Genomic DNA, 26,954 nt, shown 5'->3' on the forward strand with positions numbered 1-26,954 from the left:
TATTTTTTTCTTTGATATTATTGTCTGTTTGTCTAGTAATTAATTCTCTGAGTCCACCTATCATTTTCAGCTACTTCTTCAGCATAGGGAATGAGGAAGCATTTCTCAAATTGGTTTACAACTCATTCTGAAATAACTTTCAGTAACCACACAAGATAACTTTTGCTTGAAAAAAAAAACTATAAATATTTTGAATTTACTTAATGGGTTGAGAACATACATTTCAGTAAGAGTTTCAATGCATGCTTTTCATCAAAGATACACAGGTTAAGAATAAAACACCACGTTTGTTTAAGGTAAATAAAGAAGTAACCACAAAACAAGACTCCTCCTGCAGCATGATGAGTTAAGAATCATGAGATAAGATAGAGGTGAAGTATTCCCTTGGCCATTTCTTATTGTGAGCAGGTGTGGAAGGTTGTGGAAGTTTGGTAACTTGCCTAGTAATTGAAACACTTCAATCTGATGAGTGAATTGAGTCTGGGACATAATATAGAGAAAAAATACAGTAGTGCATGCAATGACATGGTGCAAGAAGTTTATAATTCCATGTTTTCAAGATAAAGTTTCAAAAGTTACATGTCTCATCCTGTTTTCAGATCTTCCTTTAAATGTATTTTTCAAAAGAAACACATTTGGCATATGCATCATGTATCTCTAAACAAATATTGAGAACAAAAACTTCTTGCACATTTCAAAAGAGAATGAAGTATTTTTGGTAACTAGAATAGAATTTTAAATAGCTTTTGATGAGCCATGGATAATTGAACTCTGATGCATTAACTAGTCTTTACTTCTTAGTGCCCTTCATGCATGTTAGTTTCAATATGCTCATTAAAACACTTATATTCAAACAATTTGTAGTACAATCTTGGCAGAAAATTAGAAACTCCAGCATGCTGGTGTAACTTGCCTAGTAATTGAAACACTTCAATCTGATGAGTGAATTGAGTCTGGGACATAATATAGAGAAAAAATACAGTAGTGCATGCAATGACATGGTGCAAGAAGTTTATAATTCCATGTTTTCAAGATAAAGTTTCAAAAGTTACATGTCTCATCCTGTTTTCAGATCTTCCTTTAAATGTATTTTTCAAAAGAAACACATTTGGCATATGCATCATGTATCTCTAAACAAATATTGAGAACAAAAACTTCTTGCACATTTCAAAAGAGAATGAAGTATTTTTGGTAACTAGAATAGAATTTTAAATAGCTTTTGATGAGCCATGGATAATTGAACTCTGATGCATTAACTAGTCTTTACTTCTTAGTGCCCTTCATGCATGTTAGTTTCAATATGCTCATTAAAACACTTATATTCAAACAATTTGTAGTACAATCTTGGCAGAAAATTAGAAACTCCAGCATGCATCCAAAAAGGCTTTTAAAGTCACTGTTCATGTATGAGACTAGCTTCCTAATAAAAATTATGTGTTTTAATATTCTGAATCAGTAAATCTGACCCCTTACAGTATCATATAACCAACGACAATCTCATACAGTGTTTTAACAGTAGACTTGCAAGGTTGAGATAATAAGAACAGATACTGAAATATAAACATGAAGCAAAGACTTAGTTAAAAAAAGAATCACACCAAAAATACTCTGAACAGTGGAGTTTCAGTTGCCCTGAAAAGAATATAATGCTATTTTACTAAATCCATCATCTAGACACACATATGGATGTGTAGGGGAGGAATGAGATTTATATTTGCTAGAAGTAGCAGTCAGATGGCATGACTATAAATTTATGAAGTTGGGAAAATCTAATGAATAACATGCCAAGTACTTCTGGGACAAAGAGAAAAGAGCATGTCCATAACATTCTTTGATAAAGCTTAATATATCTGGACAAGTGCTGTGATTTGATTGCCTATGTTTTATTATTTTTCTTTTAAGAGACTAGGAGCCTTGGCAGTTTCCTGAGTTCTTAGACAGAAAGTTAATGTTCTCTTGGTCTCTGAGGTGAGTTCCTTTAATGAAATCTAAGCAAAAAGATATGTGCAAGTTAACAGACTCGTTAAGATGGAAAGTTGTTATCCCACTTGGGAGGAATTCAAGGTGTATAGCAAGAAACACATGATTTTGATAGAGATCAAAAAAAGGTGACATAGCCATAAAAAATTTTACATTAATTCATCTATGAAAATGTCCATCTTACCTGAAAGGTTTAAAATGAGACCAACTTCCCTGAATAAGTTTCATTAAGAGAGTAAGCACTAGAGTAAGAGCCCACGTTGATGTGTTTTATTCAGGATGTAAGCATTAAGACTTTCCAACCCTTCTGTAATACCTTTACTATGGGGAGAGCTAAGTGCTTTGATCAGAAGAGACCAAAGGATTTATAAATGGTAACAAACACAGTTTTAGCTCCTACTTGCCTACAAAGGCAGTAGTTTCAATTAGCAGTTGATTAAAGTCACCCCAGAGTCTGAGAACTAAATGAATATTCTGAAGCCTTCAAACAGTTAGATCAAAATACTAAGAATTTCTGAGCAGTGCATCTGGTAAGCAAACAAGTATGAAACATGGGGCATCTCTCTTAAGGGAAACAGTAAAACAAAATTCTGGTTCTAGTGAATTCTGCACTAGCACAGGACCATGTCTATATGGCATCTAGAGACTCTACAGTGACCTCTTAAAGTGTTCCATCAACCTTAGAGCAAGAAAGCCCAAGTGGTTCCTGACTTTCCATTTATACTCATTTTCCTGTAACTGCGCACCACAGACAACTGCCTCCCTGTTATGCATCCTGCCTTCTGGTATTTGTGTATATTCATGAGCCTCCCTATCTTTTGGATACATGGTCCCAGAATCAGAAAGTTGTCTTAACTTTAATTAAATCACACAACACTCTGGCTGATTATATTCCCCTCCATTACTAACACTGCATTATTTACCGTAATCAATAAATTAGTTTACTCACTTGAAAGAGGTAATGTCCTATATATTGCAAAGGGTAGTGTCGAGCTTCAGAGAGACACTTTTTATTTTGTATAGGAGAAATTTTACCACCGATGAATACATGAGTTGTATTGTGCTCTGCATTTTCAGATGAACATATGGTTGCCTTTCCAGCTTTAAGAATTCTAAATAAACATATTTAGGAAGATGTATTTACTATATTATATTAACACTGCCTAAAGCTACAATAACATTCACAAAATACAAGCATGCAAGTGCAACTGAATAAAGCTTCTAGATGTATGACACAGCACAAACTTCATTCGAAAGATAAAAGGGCACTTAACAAAACATTACTCTCTTCAAAAAATTTAACACTAGTTATTAAAAACAATGTACATCTCCAATATATTTGATAGAAAGTTTCACCTGTGTTCCTTTCCAAGTATCAAATTTGTTGAAAACAGCTATAATTTATTGCATTATCTATCCCAAAATAATGATCTTTTGGTTAAGTTTTCCTATAAATTAAGCAGTTAACAAAAAATGGCAGACTGCTTTTCTGAAATGTAGTATGATGCTTTTGTAACAGAAATATACATTTGCAGCATTAGTGCTGTCCAGTACCATAAAAGTATCACATAGAGAAAAGAGATTTGCTTGTCTTTGGGGCACCATTACACATAACAATTTCCCCATGGTTAATTTCCAGACCTGCTCAGCTGCAAGTGCTCCTATCTTTTAGAAAAAATACCAGAAGAAAGAAAAGGTGGAAAAATAAGATTTAATGACATCCTGGATATAGGTTTTATTTTTCATAATCCAGATAAATAAAAAGAAAATGGTGCTGGTCTTACACACTTACCCATCCAACAGCTAGACACTAAAGGCAGGAAGAGCATAGAAAGGGGATAAAAGGCACAGTGTTGTTAAATACTAGAAAAAAACCCAGACGTTCCCCAAACCTATAGCATCCTTTATGACTGAAAACAGTACCTGCTGAAGACAAAAAAATCTACCTGCCAGTGTTTTAAGACTGACTAAAAATTGAGTGCATGGGAAACAGTCTGTAAAAAAACATTTTTCACAAAACTTGTTCACCTGTCTTACTAATGTTTTTCCTGTTAAAGGTTGTTTCTATTGCAAGAAATAGAAACAGAAAGCATTGTGCAAGACAGCATTTCAACAGTGTTATCATGAACATCTACATAAGCAGTTTTTATGGAAAAAGAAACAGTATTTTTCACAAGTGTAACAGGACATAGTAAAAATTCTCCCACTCAGCCAAAAAATAGAATACTTAAAATATTTTCAGTTGGCAAAATCAGAAGATGATAACTTCAATTATCTCTCACTTTGTCTTTATGAAATACAAACAGACAGGCATTCTGTGATATAGCATGCAGCTCTGTACTATGATCCAACAAACTGCAATTCCATTCTTACTGTGGATCTTTGGCACACCCAAACCTGACCAGTCCTAACTAACTAGTATCTCTACAGAAAGCTGGACAGTATCTGAATGAATGGAAAGCTCTGAAACTGTCAGGAGGATGTTCCTTTTACTCTACCAGATGCAAATACAACATAAATATGCACTGATTTCAATTCAGGTGTACAATTTAAAGTAATGAATCCAAATGTTTAGAAAGAGTATGGAAAAGAAACTTATGTTCTCAGCATTCTTGCACTTTGGTTTTCCTTATCTTTCTTTTTTTTCTTTCTTTCATTTTCTACTTTTCTATAATCAATTTCTAAACTATCTGTATTTACAATACATCAGAATAATCTGTTTTAGAACAAATTACATCTTCCGAACTAGAAGAACATATTACATAAATGTGACATAAAGACTCATCAGGCCAGTAACAGTGGGGCCCAGATCCATGAGACACAGTCAGGTCATCTACTCAAGTGAAATAAAGTATATGGTTCCAGCTACTATTTGAATGCAACACCCGCACAAAAGAAAAACTGTAAATCTGTCTATCTTGCCTCATGAAGGAAGTTTCTCTTAGCAGCTTACTTGATAAAAACATATGCATGTTATTTTTAACACCATACTAAAAGAAGGCAAGAAAAGTGGTGATGTTACAGATGTAAAGTCTTTATAAAAGTATGGAAATATATTAATGAAAGCATTTCCGAGTTTGGATAGCTGCAGGTTGTTATGGACCAAATTAACTGGGATGGAACTCCTACCTTCTAATACATGCCATTCGTTTATCACCTCTCTTAACAAGGAGGACAACTTTCCATCTGTGGAAGGCCCCTGGAGCACGAGAGTTTGTCAGTTCTTCACGCCATCTTTTAGGTGCAGATTGCATTTGAGGTGAATAATGGGTGTCTCTTTCAATTTCATATCCCCATTCGTACGTTGTTTCATCAAGCCATCTGCCACTTTCAGCACTATTAATTATGTACTCCTTAGTTAGTACCCACTTTCCTAAAAAGAAAATGAACTGTTAACCACAAAAGATTTTTTGTGGAGACAAATGGCAATCAACTGAAGAACTACTAGAAAATTAACTTAAACATTTCTTGTGTAAATAAAAGATGAAATTATAAGTACAATTTTAAAAACTTTTAAATTTTATTACAAGAATCCTCCACTTCAGACTCCAGAATCAAAAATCTCAAAATGCCACTGAAAATGATTGCTTTGTTTTCTTTTAATAATTATCTTTTTACCCTTCCTAGATAAAATACGTGTCTATCTCCTCAAAAATATCAAATACATTTTCTCAGCTTCCCAGATTTTGTTCTTAGAACTTTCACAGAACCTTGGTAAGTCCTTTATTTTTAATACCATTTGACACTTCTAAAAATGTACTAAAATGAAAAAATATTTTACTACCTATGATTTTAAAGAACTAGACATTTGACATGTAAGGTCTTCCTCTTATATATTCTTAATATTACTTGCACTGCTGGTGTAGTGAATATCAATATTCGGGGGACACAGTTTTAGACTTTTTTCTTTCCCCTTTCTTCTTTTCACATCCTTTTCTCTCATCCCTTGGCTCCACCTCCTCCGCCTCTTCTCTTTCATCTTCCACATGTATGCTTTTGATATAGTATGTAATGATCTTCCCCTTCTCTCTGTCTCTCTCTCTCTCTTCTTACAGGTTCAGGTCAAGAGCAGTGGTTAGTAACCTGCTCCTGTATTGAAATACTACCTACAGAAGACACTGTAAGATAAATTGACTTGAATTGTGTGAACCTAATTGATTTCACAGAACTGCACAGTTGACTGACAAAATGTCTCAGTGCAGGAGCACAGATGGCACTTCTACAAAACCTAGTATAGATACCAGTGGATTTATAGCTGGAAAAGGTATTCTGTGCATAACCTGGATGTTAAAACCACTTTCATGCAAAGTTTCCATCCCAAAATTTCTGTCAGGTGGGAAGTACATGATAAGTGGTAGCCTTGATAGTATTTCTGCTGAACTCTATGGAGTTCGAAATATGTTTAAACATGATCTTTCTTCACTACCTGGAAAACAATACAGTAGAAATGAATACACTGTCTCTGCCATCACGAGTAAGAGCAATGACTATGCAAAATTAACACCTCTTCTGGATTAAGAAGTATTAGATAGTATTGGGGAAGATTTGCATGTATCGAACGAAGCATGATAGTTTTGCATCACCATGAGGACACTACACTGTACCATTTCTACTCTGTTCAAGCAAACATCTTCAAATTTTGAACTCCAAAAAGTAAGAAAACATTAACTTAAAATAAAGGTTTAAAATTGCTAAAACAAAGTGCAGAAACCTAGATGCATTTTTTCCCCTCTTGGAAACTTTTGGGCTATTTCGTTTTTGTAAGATTGCAATCAGAATTTTATCTTAGTACAAAGAAAAATACATACATATATTATGGAAATCAAGAAATTTACATATATTTTAAACCTAAGTGTATCTTCAGTCATTTGTCTATTATCTCTTAATTTAAGATTATCCACCCTAACAACTGCTTTAACACTTTAGAGTAATCTGATATAGGGAAAATAAATATCATGCTTAAAAATGGTTTTGTGATATCTCATAACTACAAGATACTCAAACAGCATCACAGAATTCTGACAGGGGATCAGTCTGTAAAAAAATTTTAAAATACAGCATTTTCATTCTAAAAGCATTTTAGTTGCTAATGAATGGGATTTCAGCACCAAACCCTAATTAAAAAGGAAAGACCAGAAGCTGGTCTGAGAATGGCAACAACCTGGAACTTTCTTTTGCTGCATGAACAGGAACTTGCAATGATATTTACCAGTGCATGTTCCACATGAATTTGTCATCATAAATCCATGGTGACTACAGGGTTCGTACTCCCTCTGCCCTCTTTTAAGCATCCAAATAATGTGAGCATGACTTTATTATCTAAAGTATAAGAAAATGTTCTGTTTGGGAACAGATGCAGATCCAACAAAGGAAAATAGCAGGAATATCATTTAGGGAAAAAACAAAACAAAAAAGTGGACTTTACTTCACCATATCACTATGTTAAAAATCAAGGCTAACAGAACAAGAAGAATGAAGGTTTGTAAGACAGTTCATTCACAAAATTAAAACAAGTAACTAAAACCCTTTTAAGGGTCCTTTCCATACTTATGCTGTAATGCTATGAAATTAAACAGCAAATCTTTTACTTACCAGCAGCGCAGGCAGCTAAGACCTTTTCACTCTTGCACAGCTTTTTTGCTACAAGATGTGTACAATTTCTGTATTTCTAACAAAACAAAACAACACACTTTGTATCACTAGAAATATTTAAATTCTTTGTCTATTTTTACATAACTAACCTATGGCATGGTCCTTTCTCCTAAGACTTGCACTTTTACTTGCATTTTACAGCTCTAATTCTCTTTGCTGTATTGTAATGAACAGTACCTTACTCTCTACAAAAACACAGTTCAGCTTGGACAGGCATTTGAGCAGTGCCTTCTTCTCTTGTTTTTTAAATCCAGTTATTTGTATTATCCTTTTCTGGCTGCAACTTGCCATCTGTTGAAAGAAGAATGAAAAGAAAACATTAACACACAAAATATACACCATGGCAAGATGCTTGCAAGGCCTGACTAGTATTTGCTACTTCTTTTCCAGTAAAATAGGCAAACACGCGAAAAGGAATGAATGCTGGTACACCACATTTTAAGCTCTCACTGCCTGCCAGAGCAAGGACACCAGATAAGCGGTAACGGAGTAGCCCGAGAACCGCAAACTGCAGCCCGCACTGGGCCGAACCCCCAGGTCTGGCATCTTGGCTCAACACCAAACGCGCGGAGGTTCAGTCCTTCGAGCCCCTGCTCCGCTGTCGGCAGTGCGGGGCAGCCTCCCATCGCCCCGCGGGCGGAGGGAACCCCGCCGGCCCCGTCACAGGGACACGCAGCCGAGGTGCGGCAGCTGGCGGCGGTGCCGGTCAGGAGGTGACGGGCGAGGGCCCCTGGCTGCGGCGGGGAGCCCTCCAGCGCTCACGTAGGGAAGCCACGGGAGGAGGCGCTGTACCGGCCCTGACGCTGGTTCGGTTCGGTTCGGTTCGGTCCGCTGCGATGCCCACCAGGCGCCGCAGCCCAGCAAGTTCCCGCCTTCCCACGCCCCGCCCCCGGATGTGGCGGAGCGGCCGTTCCGGGACGTTGTTACTGACGCTCCGCGGTCGCCGGGGCCGCCGGCGCGGAGCCGCAGGGCGATCCCGGCCGGGTAAGTGGCCCCGCTGGGGCTGCCCTTCCCCTCAGCTTACCGTGCGGCCGGGCCATGGCGCCGAGCGGGACAGGGCTGGGCTTCGCTGCGGCCGCCCGCGGAGCATCGGCGTTCCCCGCGGCCGCCTTCTCTCCCGTGCGGCATGGCAGGGCGCTGCGCAGTCCCCGAGCTCCCAGGGGTCCTGGTGGGCGCCGCCACCTGCAGCGGGAAGGCGGCGCCGAAATCCGTCTGAGGTGGTCCCGGCGGCGCGGCGCTCCAGGCCCGGCTGCGGCGAGGAGCGGGAAGGGGCGGTCTTCCGTCAGACGGAGAGGAGGGGGTCCTTCAAGGCGCAGGGAGGCGGGGGCAGGCTGGGGCGGAGGGCGAGCTGGGAAATGCGCTGACGCTCTCCCGGAGTCTGGAAATCACCATGGCTGTTGCTCGGTGGAACTAAAATTGTGGAAGGCGGTCTGGCAGGGGGGTGTGTCGGTCTGTATGCAAGCTGAAGTGAGTTACCGCTGGAAGAATCAGGAAAGAGACCAGGGATTTCTGACACTGAGAACCATTTTCTCAGTATCTCGGAGAAACATTTCAAAGTTTCAAAGCATGTGCCTCGTAGGGCAGGTGAGAAGGTAGTGCTACAGTCTGATAATCAAGCCACATGTTTTTGGGAAGGGCTTTCTGGCCTGCTCATGAAGGAAAGGCATTCCTCCCCCTCTGATCCAAGTTGGTACAACGTTTTTGTTATTAGAGTCAAGGCTTGATTTTTTTCAGTTACAAAGCAATATAAAGAGATCACAATAATATTCATCTTGTACCTCAGGCACTCAGTGTAGAATTCAGAAATACGGAAATGCCAAGATTTGCTGTCCATGAAACTTTTTTCAGTTGCCCACTCTATTTTGGTCCCTTCTGTATTTGAGAGATGACTTTTGACTATTTCTCTCTCACGTAATGAACTGAACAGATATTGCACAAATCTGTTGATGCTTCCCAGCAAATAGAGGTAGTTTTGTAGAACACTTTTATTTGGTTTTTCTACAGTTTGAGAGTAGAATGCATGCATTCAAAGAAAAAAGATTACAAAAAAAGATGGTTGAAATACCTCTTTAGAGAACTGAATTGTGGTCAGTCTGTACTCATTGAGGTATTTCAGATACTCTTTCATATGTAAGACCTGTAAATTGAGATATGTACAACAAAACTCACAAGTGCTGAGATTTTGTCACTGCAGCTTAGATCAATAGAAGCAATGCTTTGAGCTCGACACTGCTATAAAACATAAGTATCTCTCAAAAAACAAAACCATATAGGTGCAGGCATCTAAAATTTGACAGCAAATTGGACACTTGGTTTAAATCTGAGTTTTCCAGAATATCAAAAAAGAAAAACAGTACTTCCAGGCCAGAGATGACTTGCTGTATAAAAAGGATTCTGGTACCCTTAATGCTTACTGAAGTTTTCTTATCTCTTGTTTCTTTAGCATTGCAGTTATTTTTTTGTATGTGAGCATGAAGAAATAAACATCAACAGTCTTTCTCGCTACTCTTTTTGCAAATTGACAGTGGAAAAAATCTCAAATACTTAGAGTTAATATCCAGACTACAGTTATTGCTTGCACTTCTCTATTGACAGTGAAGATCAGTTGCATTTTCTGTTTTGTACTTGTTGCACCTTTATACTTTTACTGTTGATTTGTCAGGACTGTAAAGGTATTGATTTTAATTCTTGTAAACTTTTACTTTATTTTAAACAGTTTAATTCTTACTAACTTGGACTAGCTACTATTAATTACTATACTGATAACTAACAGCAGTTTTATGTCACAAGATTCTTAACAGGCTGGAGGGGTCTTCAGCATATGATACTCTTAACTCCCAGTGAAAAAAGCTGTGAAGCTCTGTCAGGGAAGATTTAGGTTAAATTCAGGCTCTTCACCGAGAGAGTGGTTGTGCACTGCAACAGGCTTCCCAGGGAAGTGGTCACAGCTCCAGGCCTGCCAGAATTCAACAAGTGTTTGGACAACACTCTCAGGCAATGGTGTGACTCTTGGAATGTCATGTGCAGGCCCAGGAGTTTTACTTCAATGATGCTTGTGGTCCCTTCCAACTCAGGATATTCTTGATTCAATCATTCATACTTATATGATGACCCTTTCTTACCTTTAAGAATTAACTTATTTTTCCCATGTCTCTGGCACATAAAATAGTATGGAATCAACTGAGATCTCAAACATTTCACATCTATTTTTTTCTTTGAAATACATTGTTACCAAAATGTAGCTTTAAGGAATTAAGTTTTTTAACCATTATTTCAATGATCACTTTGGAATTCACTTACTCCCTAATTCTATTGTTTGGTTAATTAAAAGTCTAGAATTTTTTCTCCCTTTCCATCCTTGTTGTGATCTCATTATGGTAGCTAAGTGTCTCTTATGTCTCATTGGTCTCATAGGGAGCAGGCTTTTTAACAAATGTATTTTTAAGTCCCCCTAATTTCCTTTAATTGTCTTTGTCAAATATACAATTCAGTTGCTCAGTACTATAAGATATAATTTAACAGTTTGTCTCTGGGTTTTAGATAGTATCTACTTTTACACATTTTCTTCTACAGTACCTGTGACATGTTCTATAAAATTTAGGAAGCAATTTTCTGTACTACACACATGGTATTTCACTTATAAAACTTCTAATTACATTTTAAGGACAATGAAGAATGGCTGTACAGCTCTCACATCCAGTTCATTAAGAAGCCAAGGTCAGAAAAATAAATATTCCTTTTCGCCTATCACAGAAAGATTTTATTTACAGTGTATCAGCTGTCCATCTCTTTCAGACCTCCTTTATTAATTTTATTACCTAGAGAGAAAAAGAGTTTTCATTTTCATTACACTGTTCCGGCTTTCTACCTTATACTTCTTATTTCCTTTATGTTCTGTGCATATTTATATTACCACGCCTTCTGCCTTAAAATTTCACTTCTTCCATTTTCCAGTAATAGCTATTTTACTTCACACAGTTATCTTTCTTCAGGCTTTATTGGTGCTGCTGCTTTCTATGTTATCACTGTTGATCCCTGTCTATAAATCTCAGTCTGTTTCTCAAAGCCTCTGCCACTTTGTCCTTAACTTTGCAAGTTAGGGTTACTTTTTTTTGTTTGATCTTTTTTCATATGTAGTATTTGTCCCTCATAAGCCTTTTGACTTCCTGTGTATGAATTCCTTATGTAATTACTTGCACATTCTGAGAGCAATAAAGTCCATGCAAAACCATCTTTCCATTGTGAAGTATAATCTGGAATACGTTTTGTAGTATGTGCTTAAAATACTTGCCATCATGCAAACAAGTTTATCAGTTGACTGAATAAAGAAAATTATTCATTGGAGTTTTTTTCTTCTAAGTATAATATGTATACTTTTAAAATGAAACTTGCAATGCAATAGGCAAACATTTAGTTATCATAGCTTTGTAAAAAAACCAATCGTGAAACTACATTGAAAAACCAGTCATAAAACCTAAAGCAGTATGAAGTGTCTCCACACTGCCTTCATGTGGATAAAAGTCTAACTTTATGCCACTTAAAGTCCATTTTTTTCTTCAGTATGAAGCACTGTCTCTCGCTTCTTGAAACTGAAGGAATTTAAATTTTCTTCTGTAGTGATAAGGGATTACAAGGATTAGAAATAATACAATACAAATCCACAGAAGCTATGGGAGCTTCTTAGTAGTAATCACCTTTCTATAAAAATACCTGTAGTTTCTCTCAGGAGCCAATGAATACAGGAAAGGCAGAACAAGCATTGTGAAAGTTCCTGCTTTTCTTCAAGCCGTACTAATTATATAAACTCTGTGTTACCATAACTTAATACTTATTTTTAAAAACATCTTCATGTTCTTCTCAGGACATGTCTTTTGTGTTTCTTTCATGTAATAATTTTGTTCCAAAGAACATTTATTTTTATGACTGTTATAAGCTCAGCCCATCTTCTCATCTTGCATTCATCTGCTTTTCTGCCAGCTTGCGTTCTGTTAATGTATGTCAGTGAATCAATGGACAAATGTGGAGAGCAAAGAATAGTGTTCAACAGCTTGTTCTGTAACTCTTCTGTACATGAGTTTATGTGTATTAGTTCAATCAGTAATGAATTAGTGAACTGTATTTTTTTAGCGTACTTTCAGTCTTTTATGACTTGGACTAAGGTTTTGGTTGTTCATTTCTTTTAAAATATAGTTATAAAAAGAATTTATTTTGCATTTAATACTTAATTTTCCTACCACATAAAGTCCAAGTTTCTTTTCATTGTCTGATATGAGTTAATCTGTCGCTGCTTCTTAGACTTTCTTAATCATATTACTGCTCTTCTGCCCTGTTCTAAATGCGCTATATAGCTGCCTGGAATACTTAAGTGACCTAGTTTCCCTGGTGACCTTCTAATAACATTTTTGCCTACATAGGAGATCCATTCTGATGTGATCAGCAATTTTTCATTCCTCAAAGTCCTTTCATCTTCTTCTTTTTCTCTTTGTTTTTTGAGGATGCCCATAAGCTGATTGACATTGTGTTTGCTGATTATTTGGGTTTTGGGCTGTAAAATGCATTTTGTTTGTCTTTTGGTATTTTGTTACTCTAAGTAACTGTATTTAAAATTTAAATATAGTTAATGCTAGAAGATATTGTAAATTTTTGCTAATAATTGAATGTTGTTAAGTACAGTCTGTATATACTATGAATATTCCAAAATGGTTTATCCTCTGCAATAACACATCTCTCCCCTCAGTTTTATTTCTGGCTAGGTAACTGCCAACAGCATGTCCAGAATGCAGATAAACCCTGCAACCCTGGGTCGCAGACATTAGAAAATCAAGTTAGACGTGATATAGTCAGTGGGGTAATGTGTTACTTGTACACTTTCTACCTTCTCTACAGTTCACTGTACATGAGATCAGTATAGAGGGAAAAAGTAGAGATGACTGTGGATGGAAGGACAAAAATACTGGAAGGTAGTTAGGAGAAAGTATGGCATTAATTATTATAAGGTAGATAATGAAGGTGCAACAAAAGCAAGAAAGGTTCAAAATACCGACCAGAATGTTACAGTTTGGGTTTCTTATTGATATGTACTGGAATATAAGATTGCAACATACGGGTATCAGACATGGATTTGCCACTTAAGGTGAGATTCATAAAATGGGATGGATTAGAAAAAAACTTAAAGGTCATCTAGTTTCAATCCACTACAAGCTCCCTTTTACGTATTGGAAGACTATGACAAGGATTTTCCAGGGCATTCTGATCTCCACTCTCGACAGCCCCAACTCTCTCAGCCTGTCTTCATAGCAGAGGAACTGTGATCATCTTTGTCACCGTCCTCTGGACTTGTTCAAGCAGGTCCATGCCCTTCTAATGCTGGGGTTCCCAGAGCTGGATGCAGTGCTCCAGGAAGTGTCTCACCAGGGCTAAGTAGAAGTTTGAGCAGTTAACAGAGGATGATAGCAGTTCTTTGTAATTGTGTATTTGTCCCTTAAGGTGGAAAACCTGTTATCAGCAGATCTTGCCCATCTGCGGGTAACTCTTCCCATGTTTTGGCAGTGCAAAGCTTGAACATAGATGTGTATTCCATATACATTTAAAGACAGTATGGCAGGAGAGCAGGAAAATGGAAAAAGAGCAGGATGAGGATTAATGTGGAGACTAATTAGGAAAATTTTATGTGTAGCGTATTGGTCATACGTGTCATTAATCTTCTGAGGTGAATGGTAAATGCTGACTAATGTGGTAAATGTGATCTGACAAAAGATAATCAGGTTTTTGTGTGCAGTTCCCCTCCTGCCACTTCCAACACACACACCTCCTCCCTTTTGATTGTCTCTAGTAGACAATTTGATTTGTCCTAAGATAAAAACATGCGGTGGGGAATTGTTATAAGGTAAGAACACTAGGTAGGAATTGCAGGAGAAGCTGTCTGGATGGTTGTGTAATTGATGTATTCCAGAGATGGGAGAGCTCTGATCATTGTGATTGACTTTGATGCACCTTGGCCTGCGGAAGGGTATGTGGCCATAGACTGGGCAAACTGGTCTCCTGACCTTGAAGGCGTTTTCTGAGTGAAACACCTCCCTCTGCTCCCCAGCAGGGATGCCTGCAGGGTACATCCAACCCAAAGGCAGGGAGAACTCGCTTTTGGAGGTTTGAGTAAAAAAGCAGTAAGATCTAGCCAAATACAGAGATAAAATCCTAAAGTAGCTCCTTAGGTAACTGTTCATTCTGTAAGGCCAAAGACTGTAAACCTGTATGTTTCTACCCAAGCCTCTGATATTTCAACTCTTCAGACCCACTTATATTACATACTGAATTGACACATTTAGATACTGTATTAGCATTAATTCTAATCATAGTCATCCGCATAATCACTGTCATATTTCTCATGCCTGACCAAGTCTTCTCTCGGCTACACTGCTACAAGTGGTGTAGTTGGCAGGATGACTTAATCAGGCATATTCAGCAGAGCATTTGCACACCTTTAGGAGGAAATTTGTGTATTCAAGCATAGAAAACTAGAAATGGACAGTGTGTTTTCTTTCAAAGAACTTTTACAGCAGATTAGTCTGGTTTGAGGGATGCTTCCAGATCCTGATTTGCTGCAATTCTTGGAGACATAAAACAGGCCTCAGTGAATTATTTTTGGAAGTGTTTCCATATTTAAATTACTTTTCAAAGTAAGACATCCACCGCTTAAATTTTCACAGTAAGCATTATGTTGGAATAATTTTGTCCCTGCAGGAGATAGTAGAATTAACCTGAGGCACTTAATCTAGTTGAAAAGGTGTATGTGTAAATGTGTCTGTCTAAAAATATATAGGATGGTGTAATCTGCTGTTCATGGGCTTTTCTTGAACAAGGCTGCACTCTTTGCTAATCTGGGTGATTAATTAGAAAATATTTTGTAAGGTACTGATATATTGAGGTATGTTTATGTATTCTATGCAGAAAATTCTGTGGGTTGGTTTTTTTCTGTGAATAAATTTAGGTCACTTTATAAAAAATGAAAAGGAAAATTGTGTCACAAGAATCCTTGGTTAAGAAACTTTGATTTTTTTTAGTTTTCAGTTTCTGTGTATACAATGTAGTTCAGAATTTCTTTAACTATCTTATTAGTGGAATTTAATCACGAGCTGTTGTATTTGGTCCTCGAAAGCATCCTTTTTTACTTCATTGTTTAGATATTCAGTGAAGTTCCTGCACTGTGGTTTGGTTATTAAAGACCTCAGTGGTAGGACTTAATTCTTTGTGATCTGAAGATAGGAATTTCAATGTTCTCACAGGCAACAATATTCTGAGATAGAATTTGATCAGGTTTTGACTAGTTCTGTGTTTTTGCTTTTGGAAGGTGTCTCTGACTGGCCATGCTTCAAACACCAGCTCTGCTTCATTTATGGACCTTACTGTAGTCTTTAGTTCCTGTACCGATTTTGACATTTGCCTGAAACTCCAAGTAATATACTCTTCCTTTTACAACTAACAGGTAACTAACTACAACTAACTAGCAACTCTTCCTTTTATAACTAAATATGTCATCTAGGTATCAGCTCTTTGATGTGCCTGACCTTCTCTCTTGCAGAATTCAATTCAATACCGAATCCAAGTTCTCTCAATAGCAATGCGAAATGCTGCCAGAATGTTATTCTGTTTTGCTAGATAAACTCTACTTCTCTTAATTTTAAAATTTTATGTTTGATAAGGCTGAAATGCTTAGTTAATATGGGTGAAATAATCAGCTTACAATTTCAGTGTTAGCAAATAAGCTACTTATTTAACTTGACCAAACATGTTGAAGGTATTGAACTTTAAGGCAAAAACACTCTGTCTGAAAAGGGAACACTGACAAAATCATTCAGAAGAAAAAAGTGGAATAATTTATGAAAGGAACTGTAGCTAATGATGCCATCCAGTTGCTTTAAAGTGCTTCTACCTCAGCTTTAATGAATTAGATTTGTCAACAGCATATGTTTTATGCACTGCTTCTAATGAAGTGGCATACCAGCACTACAGTGTACTTTGAGGCTTATGCCATCAAAGCTTTTTGCTGTCATAAAGTAGACCTTTTTAAATAATAGATACTAAAAACTACATTTAAATAACATTAAGGTTGTGACACAAACACCAAATGACAAACTTCAGGCAATTCAAAGTTAGGGCTGACAACTTGTCATTACCTTGCATTGTCATTTTTCAAAAAAAAAAAAAAAAAAGAAGCACCTTGCATGATTTAAGGATTGAATGTCAGACTAACTTTAAATTTCTTGGCTTTTGTGGGCTGGAGTTAGAACCTTACTGTCATTTTCTATGCAGAGTTTCTTTTTGGTTTTTTTTGGCTTTTCTTTTTTTTTTTTTTTTTTTTTTTTTTTTTTTGTTTTCTTTTTTTTTTTTCATATCCTCTTTTTTTTGCATATCCTCTGTTTTTAGAAAAATAATAAAAGCAGTGGAAACAGTACAGGCTTTGCTGTCTTTGTTTTTAATATAAAGCACAAACATAAGAGTATTGGTCAAAGAATGCTATCCTGTTGTCAAAATTGCATGCTGTTCTTTCAAACTTCCTTTGCTTATGTCTCTGCTGATTTGTCTGTGAAACTTATGAATTACGGGAATTTTAGTACTAAAGTACTTTAGCAAAAACCCCATAAAGTATTGACAATTCTTAATTATTTTCCACATGAAGAACCACTTCCATTTTATTGAACACTACTGCCTAAACCAAGAGTATACAGAAAGCTTGTTAAAAGATTTTTAATTGCTTAAAATATGTGAAACAAAAGCACGTAAATAGGGGAGTTTTTGTTATTTTTTACATATGCTTTCCCATTTTTTTGCTGTTAAATGTAATAGAACTTTCTGTGCAGGTATTTTAGCATGCATATGTAAACATAGTCCTTTCAGTTACTCTATAGAGGTGATTCCTCAAGGTCTTCAAGTCTAATGCAGGCAATCTATATTTTGCATCATCATTTTGTCAACTTAATCTACCACAAACTGGTACTGCTGCCAAGTTGTCAGGCCTGTGCCAGTCACTCACTTCAGCCCCGTGCTACCATCAGTGCTCATACAGCTGCCTGGTAAATAAGGATAAAGGGGCTTGAACAAGCTAAGTAGCTGGTTCAGAAGGTTGGTAGATCCTGTGAAAAAAGGGTCAGAAAATGTGGTCTCTTGTTCAACTTGTCTGAATCTCTTTTCTCAGTACAGTCAATGAATTTCTCACGATTCTTTTTATTGTGTTGCTATTAGTGCGTAATGATACAAAAACCTAATTTGAATAAAGATGTGTGATCATTCTAAGAAGAATTGGTTTAGAGAGCTAAATCATCTAGTACTACGAATAAAAGTATTGTTTGAAATCAGAATAGCAGTCTCTACAATATTTAAAATTCTTAAGATGCATTTGACTGGGTATATGTAAGTTATGTCAGGTAATGTAAATATAGGGAAATGTTGTTGCATTAAATTACAGGCTGGTTTGTACGGATCATTGATCTCGTTATAAATAAGAAACCCAGCCCAGTTCCATAAACTGGCCCCTGGGCTGACTGACAGGGGCTTCAACCAATAACATCTTTCCTAAGGTGCAAGCATGTGGCTGGTTCAAGGTCTAGGGGCATAAAGAATGAACCAATTGGCTGTTCAGACTCGGGAGTTTTGAATTTCCTATAAAAGTAAGCTCCGAACAGCAAAGCAAAGTGTTCGCTGATGTTCAGTCAGGGTTTGTTGGATGTGCTGTCTCACACACGTAACCACCAGGTAACAGGGAATGGTGAGCAATAAGCCTTCCTTGTTCTTATACTGTAATAAACATATCCCTGGTGCACACTGTGATAGAGGAAAAAAATGGAAAAATCATTCTGGTCTGCCTTGATACTAAAAATCAAATTATTTGTTAAATACCCTTGCGTGATATACACTTGCAAAGCTATTGACTTTTGTTTAACTTATTTGGAACAAACTTAAAGTTTCTGAGTAATGTTTAGTTCCAAAGAGTAGCATAAGGGTGTTGTGATATCACTTATTACCAGCTTACCTAGGAAAAATGTCATTTCAGTAAATTCTACCCCAGTTTTCTATCTTCAAATACTTTTTTTCTTATTCAGACTATGTGCCATTAATTAGTTTTCTCATTGGATATTTTGGTTTTTCTGGTAACTGCTTCATGGTGGTGTACCAGTGAAGAGAGTGTTGGTTTGGGACCACTTGCTGTTGGCTGGGTCACAACAAGCTTAATTTATCTTACAGGTTAAAGGAATTGATTTAAATCTCTGGTTCACTGTAAAACTGTTATATAAAAATAGATTTGATGACAACTCATGCTTCTGAAGGATATTCTGCTAGAGTTATTACTTTATTATTATTTACTTATTTCAGATTTAGGCAGTTAAAAAAAGATACAGAGTAAATCCTAAAAATTTGATTGTAATATAAATTTCCTTCTTGAATCTTTCATAGCTTATTTTTTTAAAGTTGTAAAATTATTTGAAATTAATACAAGGAAAAAGAAATTTGCTAAAATGTGTGATCTTGGGAAAAAGTTTTTACTCCTTTAGTTTGTGATGTCCTCCTGTCTTTCTATAATCTTGAAATGTAGTCTTCCTTCAAAATACCAAAAATTGATTTTTAGTTTTCAGTGGAGTTTTTTTATGATGTAATAGGCAAGTAGTGCACATTGTTTACACTGTAGCTCCACTTCTTATCTGGTTACACAAGTAATTTTAGTCTTGTAATTATGTAAGAAATAATACAGTGCATGGTATTCAATTACAAGATATTTATGAACACTTGCCCTCTTAGTCATGAAACCAAAGGCTAAGTGGTTTTGGCACTAAAGAATCTAATATAAATTTTATAGTAGAATTTTTAAGATAGGGAGGAAGAAGCCCTTTCTGCATCACAAATCAGCTAATTGTCTTTCCTTTTTGCACAGTAATTTATGACCTGGTCTAGCTCCAAATAATTATTTCTTTTTCCCAGTGCATTTAGTAATGATTCATTCTTTCCCTTGTTGTGCTCTTGCCTCTATCATATCTTGAAATAATATTCTTGACACAGCATCTTCCCAGAAAAGATAGCTGAATGTATTAGAACTATCTCTGAGTATGCTTGAACCATGTGGCATTTCCATGGCATATGTAGTAACAGTATAAAGGTAAATAACCTTCATCATGAATACATTATGTTTCTTTCATGGGCTGGCAGCTGTGGGACTCTTTGTTGCTCTATGATAAAGAGCTTCAGGCTGGAGCTTAAACGTATTGTTTACAATATCTTTAATAAGAAGGAAGTTCCTTTAACTGTTAACTATTCCTTTATTTTTCTTTCATTATTCTTCAACAGGAATAGAAAAATACTGAGGATAAATATTCTTTAAAATTGCCACTTGGTTGTGTGTCCTTTTGCTTTTGTAGCATCCTAGTTGAGATGACTTGTTCTTCCTGCGAAGAAATAAAGATGTAAGATCTTATAATGTTATGAAGTTATCAGGTATATGTCAAGTATTTATCAAGTAGCAAAGCTGAACTGAAATATGGAGAGGGTGTTCTGGGAAGGCTACCACTGAAAAACTAGGTGGAAAAATTACGTATGGCTTGTGAATTAGTGAGAAGGCTCTGCCTTAAGATTTTTTTTAATCTTCCCTGATGGTTACACAACTGAAAACCAGTTAGACATGTGTAGTTTGATAATCACTAACTAGATGTGGTATAGACCTACTTTCATATGAATCAGTATATTTGTAGTTTAATAGAGTCTTCCACAGATGTCTTTCGTATCTTCTGTCTTTATTCTCTTCAGTAGTGTTTAAACTCTAAATCATATGTAATCTGTGGAGTTTTTTAATGTACCTGGCAGCAGTCATGAGTTCTGATCTGAATATAAACTGGTCATTAACTGGAAGTCGAGTCATAGTCAGGGCTAAGCACTTCACATAAAGAGGCTTAAATCAATGTCCTTTTAATTAAAACTGACAATACCATTGGTCTGTGTTATAATTTTTTTCCTCCTTTAAGTGATCTTTTGATCAGATAGTTTTTTAAGAATAAAACATGCAGATCAATCTGATGCAGACCTGTGGTAGAATCAATATCCTGCTGAGTATCAACATTGTGCTTTAACTAGCTGTGCTAAAGGAAAACAGTAAGCTCCTGAAACTCTTCTGTAGGAAGAAAAACAGAATTAGAAGGCAAGGAGGAAGATATCTGGCCATGAAGATGAGTGAGTCTTAATGAAGAGCTGTTTACCGTCCCAAACTGTTGTAAGAGCACTATAAGGCTTCTGTATTAGTAGAAAGCATAATTCTCTTGCTGTGGAACTTTAAACACCTTCTGTGCGTATGTGTCTACATTTTGTTGTGATTCATCAAAGATGGGCTTTTATTGTTTTGATATATACTGACTAGTTGTCAATAAAGACAACAATAAAGAATATTTTAAAATGGCTTTGATTAGGCTTACAAATTAAGTTCATGCATGGGACAATCATCTGAAGTATTTGAACAAATACTTCACATGAGTCTTCTGATAGGAAGCATCTTAGTTATGTTTTCTTTTTTTCATAGCTAGTAGCATTTCAAAACCTGATTACAGGTTTTGATTACAACTTTCAGCTAAAAGATTGAAAGCAGTGGACTTTCAGATAATTAGAGACCAGTGTGTCTATGTGAAGAAAATTTTTTGTATTAAAATGTATTATGCTTTGATTATTCACATAAACTTATAACATAATGTTAATTATACAATACTGTGCCTCATCAGAGAAATCAATTAATTTTAAATTGATACAGGTGAAGCAGAGTGTTATGTTCTTGAGCTTACTTTGAGAACAAGCCAACAAAGGGGAAAATGGTTGTAGATGACATCCTTCTGCAGAATTTGTTTTCCTTGAACATATTTCCCGTTGTCAAATGGTAACCTTTTTTAGACTGTTGCTAGTGTCTTTGAATATCAATTTGTCCTCCTTGAAATTCTGATTTATATTACATTGTTAGGAACAGCCATTTGGTCAATCTTCAAAATGTGAAATGATTTTGAAACTTCGTATGAGATCTACTAAATTGAAATTATTTGTCTAATCTTTTTCTCGACTTGGCTGATGACATGCGATTGTCATTTCTTGAGTTCTTTTTTTTTTCCTCAAAACTGCTGGATTTTTTAAATACAATTACAGTTTGGTTTGCTAATCCTGTGAGTCAATCTATGCTGAACAAGAAGCTTATCTGAAACCCTTGGCAGCTACAGTGAAAATTAAAAAGCACGCTTTACTACAGAGATTGTCAAGAGTGAAAATAATATTTGTCCAGTCGGACAGCTTGCTTTTGTAGTCACTAAATGAAAGTTGAGATTCTGTCTCTTCCTTGAAAGCTTCTGTGTCAAGAAGGTAATTTGGACTGTTTGTGGTTTGACAGGGATTATTAAAATCAGATGAAGTGAAGGAAAGGAAGTGTGAGAAAGCAAAATTGACAGTGACACACTCTATTATTTGCAGCTTGGATCATGATGACTATGTTGATATGATAGATTCTAAGTGTTAGTTTCACTGTGGAGATATATTAACCAGCAAATACAGTAAAATGCAGTTAGAGATTATTTTTCTGTCTTAAGAGAACACTATCTGACATTTATTTTCACTGGGAAGTTTGGGAGGGGAAGTGTAGCAGAAAAGGAAAGATTAAAGGGGGAAACAAGGGAAAAGGGAGTGATTCAGAAAGACCTTAATTTTTTCCTTTGTGATTTGATTTATCTTCTTTTTTTTTTTTTTTAGTTTATACAGCTTGCTAGTATGCTTCAGAGAGAATAAAACTGAGAATTAAGAATTGGTGGAATGAGTAATGAAAATGAGTAATGAAATTTTTTTTTGCCTTCACTTGAATTTGGTAGGAATTTTTTTGCATTACTACTTTTGCTTAAAGTGAGCTCAAGTCTTAGATTGCTATTTCACATCAATTTTTCATGACTTGCATCTTGTATGCTATTTTTAAATGGTGATATTTTCTGCCACTTTAAGATAAATAATTTAAAAACTTAAATTATTGCAATATTCATATAGCTGAATTTTTAATTGCTGAAGATACATCAACTACCAACTGTATGCATCTTTTGGTGTCTAGTGGATATACAATGTATTATTTAATCTTAATCCTTTCTTAATCTCTTAGTTGAATAGGTAAACTTTCAATTTTTGAATAGACTGGTTATTGCAGAAATAAGACATCTGATTAGTTAAGTTTGAAGAGTGCTGTCATTTCTATTTCGTTTCATTATTAATTTCTGTTCCTTTTCTACTTTCCAGTATGGGAACTTGGTGAAAAATTGCATTTTGGGAGTTTTTAGCCATAGAGTCTTACAATTTTACAGGAAAATAGGGAATTCAAAAGAAAACAGGTGACACATGAAAGCCTTTGCTGTTATTTAGCATAGCCATACCTTCGTATCTTTCAAACAATGTCATGCAACATTTGAACAGTTAAGCCATGCCAGCATGTCATCTGCACCTATCTTACAGTAGAAAGCAGCATATTAGCATCCAGAGTGATTCATCTAGCAGAACAGAAGGGATAAGGGAGCAGAATGACTGAGGGAAAAGAGGTTGCGCAGAGTTGTTTGCAAACTTGCAAAATAAGGACTGTCATGAGAAGAGATGGTGGTGTTGAAAACACAGTTGGGACACTGCTAAAAAAGATGCTCAGGTAACTCAGAACCTGATGTAAAAGGAAAGTGCCAGACCCTAATGTGAGTTGGATGGGGAAATGTGAAACACAGACAGCCACACTAAAATAAATTTTAAAAAAGTATATGAAGGACAGTCTTACAGGGAAGTAAATGTCATCTATATATCTTTTATATTTATGTCTGTATCCATGTCATCACAGAGTAACCTACCTATATGAGCTAGGAAAGCCAGTTGATGTAATATTTTTAGACTTCAGCAAAGCTTTTGATACTGGCTCTCAGAGTATCCTTTTGGACAAAATGTTTGGCTTGTAGCTAAATAACCATATTATGCAATAATATGGTTATTATTAGCTCATGAGTCAGGCGCAAAGGGTTGTGGTGAATGGGGTGACATTAGGCTAGTGTTCAGTCAAAGGTGGGGTTCCATGGGGCTCCATCCTCAGTTCTGTTCAACATATTCATTAACAACTTGGATGCAGAACTTGAAAGTAAGCCTAGAGATTATGCTACATTGGGAGGCACTGTTGTCTCCCTTGAGGGCAGAGAGGCCCTGCAGAGAGACTTCAACAGGTTAGAGAGATGGTCAGTCACCAGTTGTGTGAAGTTTAACAAGGTCAGGTGCTGGATTCTGCACCTGTGATGGAGCAACCCTGGATATGTGCACAGACCACGGAGTGAGAGGCTGAACAGCATTGCTGTGGAAAGAGGGGTCCTGGTCAATGGAAAGTTGAATATGAGTCAGTAATGTGCCTTGACAGGCAGAGCAAATCAAGCCCAGCATCAGCAGGTGGTCAAGAGAGGTGATTGTCCTGCTGTGCTCTGCACTTATTGGACCTCAGCTTGAATAATCTGTGCTCTTTTGGGCACCACAGTATAAGAAAGACATGAACCTATTGGGGAGTATCCAGAGGAGGGTTATGAAGATTGTAAAGGGTTTGGAAGGAAAGCCTTATGAGGAGCAGCTGAGGTCAATTGGTTTATTCACCCTGGAGAAGAGGAGATTGAGGCGCTCCTCATTGCAAAATAAACATTTTCATGAGGGAAAGCAGAGGAGCAGGTGCTTTCTCTCTGGTGATCACTGACAAGACACAAGAAAATGGCATGAAGCTCAGTAGGAAATGTTTTGTTTACACATCAGAAAAAGGTTTTTCAGTTGAGGATCGTTGGGCACTGGAGCAGGCTGCTCAAAGAAGTGATTACTGCACCAAGTCTGTCTGAGCTCGTGAAGTATTCCAAGAGTGCTCTCAGGCACATTGTGTGACTCTTGGAGTGTCTTTTGCCGAGGGCCAAGAGTTGGACTGATAAATCTGGTGAGTCTTTTGCAACTCAAGAGATTCTGTGATTCTGTGATTCAGTGGTCTTCTTTAGATGCTTTGTGTACACGATTAGTTCCAAGTACAGAAATAAATTAAAAAAAAAATCACAAATTATAGTATTCTAAAGTAGAAGAACATTGCAAATTCAGTTCACACTCAAACTTGGTTAAACTTACTCTAGGTTAGTTAAGGTTGTGGGAGAGCTGTATTTCCTGAATATGCAGGTTTTACCATGTAATTTAGCCCAATTCCCATAATTTTGAGAATATCCCTCTTCTGTTGAAATCCATATGTGTTTGCTTGTTGTCTAGAATTCATCAAAGGGGAGATTAATTGAATCAAACTACATTTCCTACTATTTGCCATCTGTGGAATTCATCTGAAGAGCAAGGAGAGGACAATAATGAACTCAGTACTTAACATTGCAGTTTTTGCAGTGTTTTAAGTACAAAAAGTAAGATCATTATTTTGAGATTTGAATATGGCAGATCAGAGGAAATACACCTGGCAGAAATGAGTGTTGATTGTCTTGTACAGTTCCAGAATTAATTTCAGATTCTTAATGTAAACAACAGAAATGCATTTCACAATTTATACAGTAATAGTATTTTTACTGCAGGTGTAGTGCTCATGTTTACATTTTGGCATAAGTTAGTCTGTGAAGATGTAATTTAACATTTCATTTCTTAGTGAGATGTGTAATTCAGCTCATATCCCTTTCCTTGTATAATTCATTTTTAGAGCAGAGCTTTCAGTTGTGGCAAAGGCATGTCTTTATAATTTTTTTAAAGAAACAATGTAGCACCAGTATTTAGTATGATTAGCAGAAGTTCTCTTTCCATTCTCCCCTCAAAGACTAATTCATACAAATGTAAGGGAACGGGATTAGAATCTTTCCCAAAGGACATCTCCTAAGAAATGAAGGATACCAAAGGATTTTGGTGGGCCTCTATGGAGGCCATGGTCAACTGAAACAAGTCCACAGGGTGATTTAACAGTTCTTGTTAATTTCTAAGGGATAATTTCCTCTTTACATTTCTGTCAATGTTTTGTGTAAGGTAATGACTTGTTTTGGTAGTGTGCAATAGTGCAGAACTACTGCAGCTAGAAGGTAATGCTGTATTTTGGTAAAGTAACACATTACTCTTCTGCCTGTTTCTGATACCAGCTGTTGAAAGCTTGTTGGAACAGTAAAATAATGTATTAAAAAAAAAAAAAAGGTAAGGGCATTGTACTAAATAAGCATTTTCAGTAGTTTTAAAACATCTTGACAGGATGTCAAAGTGAAATAAATTTCTACATTTCAGAAGGCATATAAATGAAATGAACTTGAGTAAAAAGTGCATGAGAAGCAACAGGATTTTGATGTTTTGTCTACTAAATATTTTCTCTACTAATTGTTAGTGTTGTCTAATTATTTTTATATCACAGAGGATCTTTATCTTATTTATCTATAACTCCTGTATTTGTCAGAAGGTTTTTGAGAAAATACTGAGTCATTTTTGAACTGAGATTTTTTTAGATGCTAAGTAGCATCTATCTAATATCCAAAGAAAACTGTTACTAAATTATGTTCAGCCGCAGTAGCATTAATAATAATAATAATAATACCAGATTCACTAGTTATATCTTTAGAAATGGCAAGTCCTGCTTGACCACCTTAATCTCCTTTAATGACCGGGTAACCTAGCTAGTAGATAAGGAAAAGGCTGTGGATGTTGAGTACCTGGACTTCAGTAAAGCTTTTGATACTGTCTCCCACAGCATTCTGTTGGAGAAGCTGGCTTGTGCAAGTGCACACTTCAGTGGGTTAAAAACTGGAAGGTTGGGAGACTGGGCCCAGAGCATGTATTATGTTTAATTCCACTTGTTCCATGGGGGTGGTGGTTGGAGAGAGGGACAACACACACACCTCAAAGGTCCATGTGATGAACAGTTTATTTTATTGTTGAGAGTCTTCTTATATAGGGAGTTCAAAACTCCGAGATGTAGACAGCTCATTTGTATGATCCTCACGCAGCGCAGCTCCTGTCCAGCACAGCCCAGCTCCTGAGATTTCTGCAGGCCAGGATGGAATGTGATAGGTGAAGCTCCCTTACTGTTAACCAAGGACCCGATTTATGAAACCGGGCTAGGTTTCTTATTTATCAGGACAAGCCAGCTTGTACAGTAACAAGCGTGGGGGTGAATGGTGCTGCAGTTGGTGGTCAGTCACTACTGGGAATCCCCAAGGCTCAGTGCTGGGTCCAGTCCTGCTGAGTGTCTTTATTGCTGGTGTGGACGAGGCGATTGAGTGTACCCTCAGTAAGTTTGCAGACAGCACTGAGCTGGGCAGGAGTGT

The 26,954-nt window shown here is 36.7% G+C and overlaps 2 protein-coding genes across 5 annotated transcripts in view; one reads left to right on the forward strand and one right to left on the reverse strand.

Annotated features, from left to right (window-relative positions):
- The window catches only part of SLF1 (SMC5-SMC6 complex localization factor 1), a 34,887-nt gene extending 25,996 nt beyond the window's left edge, over window positions 1-8,891 (reverse strand). Inside the window, exons 1-5 of one of the 4 annotated variants that reach the window (XM_039695660.1) lie at window positions 8,657-8,891; window positions 7,810-7,923; window positions 7,573-7,648; window positions 5,110-5,353; window positions 2,930-3,092 (exon numbers count right to left, since the gene is read on the reverse strand). In XM_039695660.1, coding sequence (XP_039551594.1) covers window positions 2,930-3,092; window positions 5,110-5,353; window positions 7,573-7,648; window positions 7,810-7,923; window positions 8,657-8,722 — 663 coding nt within the window. In that variant the 5' untranslated portion in view covers window positions 8,723-8,891. Of the gene's footprint in view, window positions 1-2,929; window positions 3,093-5,109; window positions 5,354-6,260; window positions 6,407-7,572; window positions 7,649-7,809; window positions 8,321-8,424; window positions 8,498-8,656 lie in introns of those variants that run through there. The other 3 variants (XM_039695661.1, XM_039695662.1, XM_039695663.1) reach the window with 3 other exon arrangements.
- The window catches only part of KIAA0825 (KIAA0825 ortholog), a 231,488-nt gene continuing 212,867 nt past the window's right edge, over window positions 8,334-26,954 (forward strand). Inside the window, 1 exon segment of the mRNA XM_039695659.1 lies at window positions 8,334-8,616. Within this exon segment, the coding sequence (XP_039551593.1) occupies window positions 8,469-8,616 (148 nt within the window). The 5' untranslated portion in view covers window positions 8,334-8,468.

This window comes from Passer montanus, unplaced genomic scaffold (assembly GCF_014805655.1).
Source record: "Passer montanus isolate IOZ18808 unplaced genomic scaffold, ASM1480565v1 scaffold91, whole genome shotgun sequence".
NCBI classification, from domain to species: Eukaryota; Metazoa; Chordata; class Aves; order Passeriformes; family Passeridae; genus Passer; species Passer montanus.